This window comes from Zophobas morio, unplaced genomic scaffold (genome assembly GCF_036711695.1).
Source record: "Zophobas morio isolate AGI-343-1 ecotype UQ-CSIRO unplaced genomic scaffold, CSIRO_AGI_Zmor_V1 ptg000024l, whole genome shotgun sequence".
Taxonomy (NCBI): Eukaryota; Metazoa; Arthropoda; class Insecta; order Coleoptera; family Tenebrionidae; genus Zophobas; species Zophobas morio.
Window position 1 is genome coordinate 3,945,531 of NW_026972129.1, and position 12,564 is coordinate 3,958,094.

Sequence of the window (12,564 nt, forward strand, 5' to 3'; positions counted from 1 at the left end):
CCGAAGATAAAATCATCAAAACAATTGCTTGCGTTTTTCACGTTTAATATTTTGGATGTATGTTTCAGGAAATTAAATATCATTCAACGCCATTCTCAAAATTAATAGTAATTAACAGATTACACTAAATTATTATTGTTTTAAATTCAAACAAGGAATATTATTTTTTGTTCCATGGTTGGCTGTACGTTAGTGACGTAGTTAATGATGACAGCCTGACAGTTGTCAAAAGCCACCTAACCTTTAAACCCTCCGTGTCATTCTAACCTATAAGGTGGTAGTTATGTATGCTTTATTCAATTGAGAAAATTAGAATGAAACAAAAGTGCATTAACTACAGTGAGGTTGTCAAGTTGTACAAATTGTGAAGTCAGTTTTACGTTAATTAATGCACGGTGTAAATTTTGTTGGCGATAGTTGAGTATGATTAAAAATGCTGATTTTGGTTTTTTGGTGTATTTGGTGGGAATTGTGTACCCACGACGTAATTCATCCTGTTTTATTCTGTACATGTTTCTGAATTACTGCAATGTTTTGAAACAACAACAAATATTTACTCTTCGGGCTATTACAAGCACATTTTTTACCAACTTTGTAGGAAAGAGTGCAGTGTGGGATTCAGATAACACAGTTATTGTGAATGGAAACACAGAGGGTGGCAGTCTGAAATATTTAGTTGCTAATGAACCTTCAAATAAAATAATTAAAAGAAAAGTTAATGTTATTCAAAAACCGTTAAAAAATAACTCCGTTGCATTAATAAGTTACAACTTATTATTTAATCTTAATAGTGCTAGTAACTGTACTTTTCGACACTGTAGAGACAAGAGTATCAAGTTTGCCGATGAAGTGGAACTGTCTTTAATTAACACTTCTAGTGACTGGAGTCCAATTGTTATTGACACATGTTTAAAAAATTATTTCACTCTTCCAAAACTTGTATGCACAGGAGATGTACTTTCAGTGGATTTAAAGAAATATGGAAAAGAAATATTTTTTTTATCGAATAAATTAAATAATATAAAACAGACTTTATATTTTAAATGTACAAAAGTCATCTATATGGGAAAATTAGTTCACGAAGGTTACTTGTGTGCAACAAATAAGTCAACAGTAAAACAAGTGAGCAACATACAGAGTTTTATTCCTAGAATATTTTCTTGTGAAAGGGAAATATGTGATGACTTATTATCATGTCCTGAAGGTTTTTTTTCTTATTTCGAATCTATGAAGAAAGCAGTCATTCCGTTTGTTAACAAAAGTATAGAGTTCAAGGTACTGCTAATTTTGATTATAGCCCACTTATTTTAGCTCAGTCAAATTTTCAACCAATTTTTTTGGTGGAAGGACGTAAGGGAAGTGGAAAAAGCTTACTCGTGCAGTGCCTTGCTAACTACTTTGGAATGCACCTGTACACAATAAACAACTTTGATATTTCTGCTAATATTTATGCCCAGAACGAAGTGAAATTAAAAAATGTTTTCTTTGGAGCCAAGATGGTTGCACCATCCATTGTAGAGATCAAAGATTTTGAGGTAAGATTTTTTTTTACTTTGTATCGTTAGATAAACCTACATTTTGGCAAGACACCAAATTTCATTGAAAAAAAAAAATGAGTTATTGGAAGTATAAAGAGTAAAGTGTTAACGTTAAAAACTATTTATATTTATTTTTCCAGTCTATCCCTTTCATTCCCTCTTGTTTGTATATCTTCTTCATTAGTATTTAGTACCTATTTAGTAATTTCTCTATTTTTCTACCCATTTTTTTTCTTTCCTTCTGTCCCTCAGTCTCTCCTCTTCTCCCTCTCCCTCCCCCTCACCGTTTCCCCCACCATCCCCCTCTACCTCCATCTACCGCCTCCTTCTCCCCCCTTTTTCCTCCCCGCCCTTTTCATGGTTCAAAATACTAGACATTCGTTCTTGTAATTGCAGAATTTTGGTAAAAACAACGAAGGTGAATATGACGAAAGACTAATAAGTCATTTCATACAAGAAGTCCGTAGTCTCTTCAGAAATAATTCCTTTCCATTGGTCATGTTTTGTTGTTGTAATGAAAAATGTATTCCTGGAGAGTTAAAACGAATTTTTTTAAAAATATTTGACATCAAAGCTCCAAACGATTCAGAAAGGGAAAAAATATTATGGTGGATTTTAGAAAGCATGAATGCAAAAACCGACGCTGATATAAACGGCATTGCCAATAAAACACATGGGTTTTTATTTGAAGATTTAAAGGCATTAGCTCATCGTGCTGTGACAGAATTTTATAGTGAACATACTAATGAAGAAAGTGTACCTGAAAATTACTTTTTACGAGCCTTAGGTATGTTTGGCTTTTAAAATGTGTGCATTAAAAGTACAATTTTTTTTTACTTCGTAGAATTTATGCAGTCTACATACCATGAAAACTTAGGTGCTCCCAGAGTACCACAAGTTAAATGGGACGATGTTGGAGGATTAAGCGATGTTAAAGAGGAGATAATAAAAACAATAAAATTGCCACTTAAACATCCCGATCTTTTGAAAACAACTGGTTTAAAACGATCAGGTAATTTATTTATTTTCTTAATTACTCATACAAATGTGAAGTACTGAATGACCGTTTATTTTAGGTCTATTACTCTATGGACCTCCAGGAACAGGCAAAACACTAATTGCTAAAGCTGTCGCTACAGAATGTGGTTTATGTTTTTTGTCTGTAAAAGGTCCAGAACTTCTAAATATGTATGTTGGACAGTCTGAACAAAATGTAAGGGAAGGTAGATATATATATTAATAAAACATCCGAACTAGTAATTGAATTTTGGGGTAATTTTAGTATTTGAAAGAGCTAGAGACGCTTCCCCTTGTATAATATTTTTTGACGAACTGGATTCTTTAGCTCCCAACAGAGGTGCTTCTGGTGATTCGGGGGGCGTAATGGATAGAGTAGTTTCCCAGTTGTTAGCCGAGATGGATGGTTTAAATAAAAGCGGCGTAATTTTTATCATAGGTAAGAGTGTAATAAAGAAAATTAGTTTAATCTTATTTCTGAGAAATTCAGATAAAACTGCCCTAAAAAAAGGTGTAACTGTAAGAAATAAACTCATTTGCGTTTGTAAGTTTAGATAAGTGGTTCAGAAAGAATGAAGAATGATTTTTAATTATAATTTAATGAGATTGCTACATTAAAAGAAATACCTGGTATACTAGGAACCAGAATTATTTACTTAATTAGTGACAAGTTGCCAATTTGGACAAATCTTTGTTTTTGTCATTAATTTCAAGAATACTTTGCTTTTTACGCAAAAGTACACTGAAAATTCTGTTTAAAAATACACTACTCCAATTTGATTGTATTAATTTTTCATATAAAATGGTACTGTAGTATGCAGGAGAGTGCAGACCTGAACTGAAGTTATAATTTAGAGATAACCAGTAAGCATTTCATTCAAGTAGTCACTGATTTTGTGCATTATTTCACGAAGTTACCATTCTTTCTCTAACAGAACTTCTGCTTGCAACAGTAGTGCAGTTTATTATAAGTAACTGAAACAGTACATTGTTCAACAATTTTTAATCTCTTTTATGATAGAGAAAATTTTACTATCATATTACTTGTTTCCTTTAGGAGCAACCAATAGACCTGACTTAATTGATCCTGCACTTCTAAGACCTGGAAGAATTGATAAGTTGCTTTATGTGGGTCCCTGTACTGATGAGGATTCTAAAAGTGCAGTTCTAACAGCTTTAACACGAAAGTAAGATTCATTAATAATTTACAGTTAATATTGGCATTAAAAATATATTTTAGGTTTCTTCTTGAAGAAAATGCAGTAATAGACAAAACTGTTAAAATTTGTCCTGACAACTTCAGTGGGGCAGATTTTTATGGCATTTGTTCAGGCGCGTGGATGTCTGCAGTACGACGGCTGATATCGGACATTGAAAATGGTAAAACATTTATAAGTATAAATACTTTAATTAGATCGGCAGCGTTGCTATCAAACCTTAGTGTATTTTTGGATTTAATATAATTCTAGCTCCCATGAACACGCTGAGATCATGATAGTGATAGTGATGCATTTGCCGAAATAAGTCATCAAAAGATAGTCAGTAATAAAAATTTTATTGTACACCAACAGGTGTTCCAGATTATGTCACTGAAGTTAACTTCAGATTTGGGTTTAGATTCATGTTTTATTGATTTAAATCGAGGTCAGTTTGCATTAGACCTGGTAGATAATAGACGTGTCACACTTGAAATGACCACATCGTAACAAAAAAAAAAAAATTCAAAGTTATAGATAAGGTGAGTTAGCGAAAAGGGGCCACCTTTAATAACTTTTTTATTCATGAAGCTATGTTAATGGGATGTAATTTATAAATAAAGACGAATGAGTTCTATGTATGCATCACTTCATTAACATGAAACAATTGGTGGTAAGCAAATAAATTAAAAAAAATCGTCACAATTTTTTTAAATTTTATTTGAATTTTTATTATGTATTATCAAATTGAGAAAACAATACTCTACAAAGTTCAATATTTATTGCTTTTGATACGTTTTACTTGCTTTTGTAAAATAATATTTTCTTAAAGCATTTTCTGCGCTTTGTTTTCGAAACATCTATATTTGAGTCATGAATTTATTTCAATTATTATGCTTTCCTGCACGATCCAGTCCATCATTTTACCAAATTTTTGGTAAAGTTACACCCGCGAACAACGTTAGTCAGAAAATGATCATTTTTTTTTTAAGAAAAATTGGTACAATTTACAAATATTAAATATTAAAGCTATTTTTTTTGCATTTGTTTTACAAGAAAAACTTGCAAATTCTAAAAACTAAAAAAAGCTAAATGGCATGTCTGCCAATTCGTTGCTTTTTTTTAAGCAGTTAATTGGCGTATGTAAGAGAGAGCCACCGCCCCTTTAAAAATAGAGCGTCTCAGAAAGTAGATTTTTAGAAGCATCAATAATAATTCTTTCTAGTCATCTCTACACAAGCGATCATATTTTCGTTCTTAGTAAAAAAATATTATTCTTAGTAAACTATAAACTAACATTAGTCCATTGTTCTGTATCAAACACCTGTTCATATTTAGTTGTAGGTATTGCTCAAAGTCACAACACTTTACTCTCTTTTTGGTTAAATATTTTCTTTACAACGTTCATTACTCTACAATCACCGTAAAACAAAAAATTCTCGACGCGTTTTATCAACCACCGAAAAAAAAAAACGTGCCAATATCGCATTGGATATTAAAAAATAAATTATGAATATACAGGCTAGAAAGAAGCCGATGGGACTGTGTAAAAATATATAGGTTGTTTTATTAAAGAAAAAAGTAAGTTATGTGCTGTGATGACTCACCCTGTATAGAAAAGAAATCCAAATCTGAAGCAAACCCGATTCACAGATTTACTTTTAAGTATGTAAAAAGATTTTGGTTTATAGTAGGTTTTTATTTTTAATATTTTTAAAATTTCAATAACATTAAATTATACATATGCTGTATAATAGAAATACATACGTTTTCCGGCTTCGAACCGGGTTAATTTTGAATAGGACAGGCAATCCTATATGAGACCATGCATTTTAAGTAGGCGGCAAGTTTTTTTTTCCTTTTAATTGATTTCTAATCTGCATTATATAGCCGTGAAAATCTGTATTATATTATAGTTAGTTAATGTACTTGATCTATTCCTGTATATTACTATGTAAGTGAATCAACGAAAATGGTATGTCGCATGTCAACATGGCGAAAAGTCTACTTTTAAAAGGAATCGTCAGAAGAACATACTTATTTTGCCATGCATTTTGTATTTTTTAATAATCAAGATTCGTTAATCATAAAACCTATATTAAAAATCGTTCAAAGGGCAAAAATATTTCACGAATCCGATTTTAGGGAAAAAGAGCCCGATCATACAACTTTTACACTGGTTTGTTTGTTAGTAAAATGCATACACTAACGATCACTTTTTAAGAATCAACGTTTATTAAATTATTAGTCGGAGGATAACAGAAATTTGCCAAATGCGAAGTAGTTTGTTGTAGAATGTAATTTTGAATTTAAATTTCTATAGAGGAATAAAACAATTTCAAAAATTTTACCTTTAACATACGATTCCCGATGCTTATATAGGTACTTCAATGTCAATTTTTTCTTTGGTGTTTTTCGTATAACGTTTCTGTAGCGTTGTTTTTGCTTATATTTAATGTAGAAAGTATAAAATTATCTTGAAGAAAAATTTAAGACGAGTGGTCACGTCTACATCAGTCGTTCCATTTTTTTCTTTGGTTATTACTATTAGTCAGTTTTGCAGTTTTTTGTTTTTATGCCTATCCAAATGAAATTGATATGTGTCTCCCAGTAGTTTCAGTTTTTTTATTTACATATTTGAAGGTGTATATTTGACCCGTAGCAAAATTGCGAGCAAAAAATTTATTTTGCACATTAACAAATATCAGAAAATGATTTTCAAATAAATCAACTAACTTCATGGCATGCCTTTATTCGATAGTTTCTGCATGTTTGTGTTTATATAACATGTTTTCCTGTTATCATTCGAGAATATGCTGCGTTGTTTTCTGCTGGTAGTGTATTTTTCTCTTAAATTTAAAATATGTTGTAGGCTACAAAGGAAGTGCAAATCAACCAACACTCAACGATGTTGTTGTAACATTAGACGATTTTCAAATTGCAATAAAAAATATTAAACCATCGATTAAGCAAGAAGACCTGGAATATTTTCGTAATTTGGAATCTAGCAGAAAATGACAGCGAATTTTTTAGTAAATATTGGATGATTTATACCTACAAAAACCAAAGAAGACTGAAAAGTGCTGCGTTGTTTGCTTGTGGAATATGTAAAGATATTTTAAATACCTTTTGTGTTCAAAGAGTAATAAATAGGTAAATCCTTAAAAGCATGTTGGTAAATAAATTGTTATTTTATATACATAAATGGTGTTTACTAATTTTAATCAAGTGGAAAATTTATTGTGTTGTAGCTGTAACGAATAAATACGATAAAACGGGATAAGTAATGCTGATGTAAAAATTTATTTTTATAGAAAAATAAAATTACCAATTAGTGATAATAATTAATTGTGTGTGGGTGGACAAAGTCGCATTTTGAGCACTTAAAGCGATTATCATTGTACATGCGCCACATATTAACTTTAATTATATTTGAAAAACTCGAAGGAATGCAAAACAATTAAAATGAATTTGTAAATACACGTTGTGCAATTAAATATCACGAGTCCTTTAAGTATTTATTTTCGTAACGACATCGGAAAACAGTGCCTTATACAGGAATATGCTGTTCTTATGCGACCCTTTCTGGGATTAAAAAAGGTGATGAGCAGTATTTTTCAGAGGAGCGTTATCTACAGTGCAACACTTATCCTAAAACATCACTCTTTATACATCAAGATATAACAAATATTACGAATAGGAGTGAAATATTTAATTTAACTGCCATAGTTTTATAGGTTCAGAAAAGCACAAAAAGTTAAATGTAAGAAAAGAAATCAAAGTTTTTTATCTCAGGAGACAATGTACAATCCATTAGATTTTTGCGATATCACTATAACAATGCCGTTTTGCGACGTCGCTAAATCAAAGTGAAATTGGCCCCTCATCATAATACTTGTTTAACATAACAGAGATACAATGTATATATCCCTCGCCCCACATGTATGTAGCTGTAGATGAAGAAGAATGATGCTCTGTTACCGAGGAGCGTTCGCAATAGTCATCCTTGATTGACGTCTCGACAAATGTGGGCTCCTCTATTAAAAGCTGTTAGTTTTTTTAATTTGCACTCATGAAAATTATTACTTTCAAAGGTTTTTAATGTTTTATGAAAACATTTTTCTTTTCTCTAGTTTTTATGATTTCTTTATCTTTTTTTTTAATTTTTGTTTGAATCAGGTAGTTTGGTGTATGGTCGTGAACCAAAAACTCTGACCATCAGATCAGGTGTTATCGCATTTGAAAATTATATTGTAATAACCCAAACTTCCCGCCTTTAATTGACCTTGAAAAAGTTTGAAAGGCCCGCGAAAAATTAAAAAATTCAAAGTTTGGCCTTAGCTGTGATCGTCTAACAAATAGGAACCTACGTTGTGTGTGTTTCTTTTTTTTTTGTTTTTGAAAAATGGCGGGAAGACGTTCTTTCATACAAGTGAGCATATACTGCTGCATGTGAGTTGAGAGCGCAAGAAATAATAAGACAAAATTAGGGAGGTCGAAATCCTTCCTTAGGAGGAAAAGAAACGAAGAGCGAAAGGGACTCAGCTTACCCTTCTGGCGACTCCGCAAGGTCAAGGCGTCATCGGTCTTCATTCCCAAAAACCCCCTGGGGTTTTTTTCACCGAAATATTACATTTCAAACACCTTAAGATATATGAAAGAAAACACTCGCGAATTGACAGACATACACATATGAAAAACGAACAAACGCAAAATCCTATACATCTGTTTGGAATCAATGCAAATATTTGAATATCACAAATTTAATAAAATAAAGCAAAATCTGAATTAAGTAACTGGATGCAAATACACAAGTTATTACGGGCGTGTGGCGGCTGATTTTGTTTTTAAGCTACGGCAGTTAACAGGAGCACAACAAAAGTACCCCTGGGGCGTTGTAGCATAAACAGAGTTTGGGGCTACCGGTCTGGAGCTGTTCTCCCCCCACGACGGTGATTCTATCTATCACAAACCCTACCCCACACGCATATCTCCATTACGAACGTGCCCTGCGGAACTAGGTCGTCCCACCCGCAAGAGGATCTAGGCTAGCACGAAGCCTAAAACTTTACAACATCGGCGGCCGCCCCTGAATCTATCCAAACCTGTGGATTTGTACAGGTGACACGATCAATCTCGCCAGCTCGACTAGGAACCGAACTTCGCTTCTGCCACGTTTTCTGCGTCATTTAACTTCAATTCCATTTTTAAATATTCAATCTCTTATAACTCTGATGTTAACAACAACTAAACAAGTATTAAAGTTTCAACGAGCAATAAACAACATTGCGAATTTTATTTATTTTTTGAGAACCCCTATAAGCTGAAATAAACATATGTATGTAACGTTAAAGTAAATGTAAAGATGCGTGCTACGTGTAAGCTTCAAAAGAGTTTCTACTTTCTGATAACCCAAACTTCCTGCCTTAAATCGACACTTGAAAAAGTGTGAAAGGCCCGCGAAAAATTCAAAAATTCAAAATTTGGCCTTGGCTATGATCGGCTAATAAAATGGAACCTACATTGTGTTTTTTTTTTAAATGGCGGAAAGGCGTTCTTTCGTACAAGTGAGCATACACTGCTTGCGAGTAGAGAGCCCAAGAAATAATAGACAAAATTGTTTGGAGGGGGCTAAAAATCGCACCCCTCTCTAGGAGGAAAAGGTGCTGCGAGCGAGGGCGACATCTCGCATTCACTCACCCCTCAGCTCCAAAAAAGCCCGTATGCTTTATTCACCCACATATAATACATCACAAATGAAACACATAAAAATATGAAAAAAAAAGACAACCGCAAGTTGACAGACATACACATATGGGAAACCGAACAAGTACAAAAACCCTACGTTTATGTTTTGAATCAATCCAAATATTAATATCACAAATTTAATAAAAACAGCAAAATCTGAATTAAAGTAACTGGATGTAAATATACAAGTTATTACGGGTGCGTGGCGTCAAATTTAAAATTATGGCAGTTAACAAGAGCACAACAAAAATACCTATAAGGGCGTTCTAGCACAGGCGGAGTTTGGGGCTCCCAACCGTGGCTGTTCTCCCCCCCGACGGTGATTCTATCTATCTCAAGCCTACCGCACAACACATCTCCATGACGAACATGCCGTCGTAACCAGGCCGTTACGGTCGAAAACTAGTGGTTGGATGTCACGGCTATGAATGAGCTGACAGCGTCACATCGTCCAGACCGTTCCCAATGACTCTATACAAAGCCTGCACCCCTTGTGCAGATGGCGCGACAAATCCCGCTAGCCCCCACTAGGAGCCGAGCCCTCCGCTTCTGCTACGTGTTTCCGTGTTATTTAACCTCAATTCCATTTTAAATGTTCAATTTCTTATAACTCTGATATTAACAACAACTCAACAAGTGAGATTAAAATTGGACATCAGATAATTTATACGATGGAAACATTCATCAACAAAATATTTACAAAACAAAACTAGCAAAGATTTACAAAAAAAAAACAAAAGATCTGATGTGAAATAAATTTGTGCAAATAAAAATACTATGTGAGGTTAAAACAGCAAAGAATGAAATTTACGTTTAATTAAAATTATACAACAAAGAAAATTACTGAGGTTAAGATTGTGAGGTAGAGAAATATTGTATGAGGTGAAAAATTGCAAAGCTAACAAATTTACATGAGATTAAAATTTACCACACTTTATCAACGATTCAAACAAAGAGTTTACATTATGTTAAATTATGTCATGATCCAAGTGATTCGTTACTTAAAACAATTTACTTTGAAAGTTTATACTACCTTGAACTGGGTACCCCAACAAAGCACATGACAAATAAACACAAAAGTATCCAGTCATCGTTGTGATGTAAATTTTGGCGTTGCGAGGAAATGTCTCGATGATGTAAATTTTAGCGTTGCGAGGAAATACCTCGATAATATAGTTTTCCCCGTTGCCAGAGAATAGTTCTCGGTGATGTAATCAATCTTTAGCGTTGCGAGGACATGCCACAGTGATGTAATCAATCTTTAGCGTTGCGAGGTCATGTTTCAGTGATGTAATCAATCTTTAGCGTTGCGAGGACAGGCCTCGGTGGTGTAATCAATCTTTAGCGTTGCGAGGACATGCCCCGATGATGTAAGCAATCTTTAGCGTTGTGAGCACATGCCTCGGTGGTGTAATCATGATAACGATGATAACTGCCTAACTGTCCCACTCTGGGAAAAGGACCGTGAAAGTACGGTAGAATTCATGATATCGTGGACTGACGTATGGGGGGATTAAAAATTTCTCGCCTTGGGCAGTTATTATCATCATATCATCATCAACTCATCGAGACCTATTTATTTCTCGCGACGTTGGAAATTGCACCACCGAGGACCATTTTACATCCGCCTGACTTTACGTCTCATTACTTGCAATGTTGCGCACATTTTTCAGTAACATTTCAAGTATTCACCTCAGAAGTTAAGATTACCATTTCTCGCGACGCTGGATGCATTTTGTGTTTATTTATCATGTATTTTGTTTGGAATAAGCTGGGGACATAAACTTTCAATTGTTTTAAGTAACCAGTCACTTGGATCAAGGCATAATTTCACATCACGTAAATTCTTTATTTGAACCGTTGATAGAGTGTGGTATAATTTAACATCATGTGAATTCTTCGTTTGAATCGTTGAAAAAGTGTGGCATAATTTAACTTCATGTAAATTGCTTGTTTGAATCGTTGATAAAATCGGGCAAATGTTAAACTTATGTAATTTTGTTAGCTTTGCAATTTTTTACCTCTTACAATTTTTCTATCTCACAATTTTAGCCTCAGTAATTTTCTTTGCTGTATAATTTAAATTGAACGTAAATTTTCATGCTCTGCAGTTTCTAATCTCACGTAATTTTTTTTTGTCTGCCTAATTTTTATTTCACATCAGATCTTTGTGTTTTTATAAATCTTTACTAGTTTTTTGCTTTGTAAATGTTTTGTTGATTAATTCTTCCATAATATAATAATCTGATGTCCAATCTTAATCTCAGATAAGAATTCTTTGCTGTTTAAAAATTTCACGAGAGTGTACGGCGAGGTTAAATCTTATTTATTGCTAGGTTTGAAACTTCAGCACTTCTTCAGTTGTAGTTTAATATCAGAGTCATTGCAAGTGAACCATAGAAATAATATTACATGGAAGTAACTTAGAGAGAGACGCGCGTTGTCAACACAGTGGGACAGAGATAGGGCTCTCTGGGTGGCAAATATTGACGCGAAACTGCAGGTTTCTTTCGTGCTGTCGCATGGTGTTTGAAGGTGTATTTTTGCAAATGTACGTTTTTTAGGCTCAAGTTACCTTATTTAAATGTCTACAGTCTTCTTAAGTTGTATTTTATTGGACTATTTGTTAAACATCTTGAAATCGGTTTGTGCGTATAATTGCATAGAACGTGCAAAGAAAGCAATCCCGTTTAATTTCATAGGTAATAATCACATACACAGACGAAGGATTTCGTAAATAATTTAAAAATTTTGTTAGATTCCGTAAACATTCCGAGTTACGAAAAAAACGGACTATTGCTACAAAAAAAGGGAATTTTATATTTATTGATTTATTATTGTTTTAGTTATTTGTACGTGGATTTAGAAAATAGATTTTAGTAGCAAATTGCACACAATTTAATATGTTTAATTTAATTAGGCACCCTGTCACTTTTATCGAAAGTTTAATTACTTTTATCCTAAAAATTTCAGAATTACCAATGGACATACACTACAAGATTAGTTAACTTGTAGAAGATTTTTGTTCTAACTGAATTCGTAATATGATGTAGATTCTGTATACA

General features: G+C 33.2%; 1 protein-coding gene across 1 annotated transcript; it reads left to right on the forward strand.

Annotated features, from left to right (window-relative positions):
• Positions 1–217: 217 nt before the first annotated feature.
• Positions 218–6,956, forward strand: LOC135134801 (peroxisomal ATPase PEX6-like). The gene is made up of 9 exons (XM_064063632.1): positions 218–1,261; positions 1,312–1,535; positions 1,935–2,325; positions 2,383–2,550; positions 2,615–2,761; positions 2,821–2,994; positions 3,613–3,742; positions 3,796–3,935; positions 6,624–6,956. The coding sequence occupies exons 1-9, from the start codon at positions 424–426 to the stop codon at positions 6,767–6,769; spliced, it is 2,358 nt and encodes a 785-aa protein (XP_063919702.1). The 5' UTR covers positions 218–423; the 3' UTR covers positions 6,770–6,956.
• Positions 6,957–12,564: the final 5,608 nt, after the last annotated feature.

Bases quoted from the DNA above. Each gene is read 5' to 3' on its own strand.
- LOC135134801 (XM_064063632.1), top strand. From the start codon at position 424: ATGATTAAAAATGCTGATTTTGGTTTTTTGGTGTATTTGGTGGGAATT. The intron at 1,536-1,934 runs GTAAGATTTTTT...TTGTAATTGCAG, and splicing joins TAGAGATCAAAGATTTTGAG to AATTTTGGTAAAAACAACGA. The intron at 3,743-3,795 runs GTAAGATTCATT...AATATATTTTAG, and splicing joins CTAACAGCTTTAACACGAAA to GTTTCTTCTTGAAGAAAATG.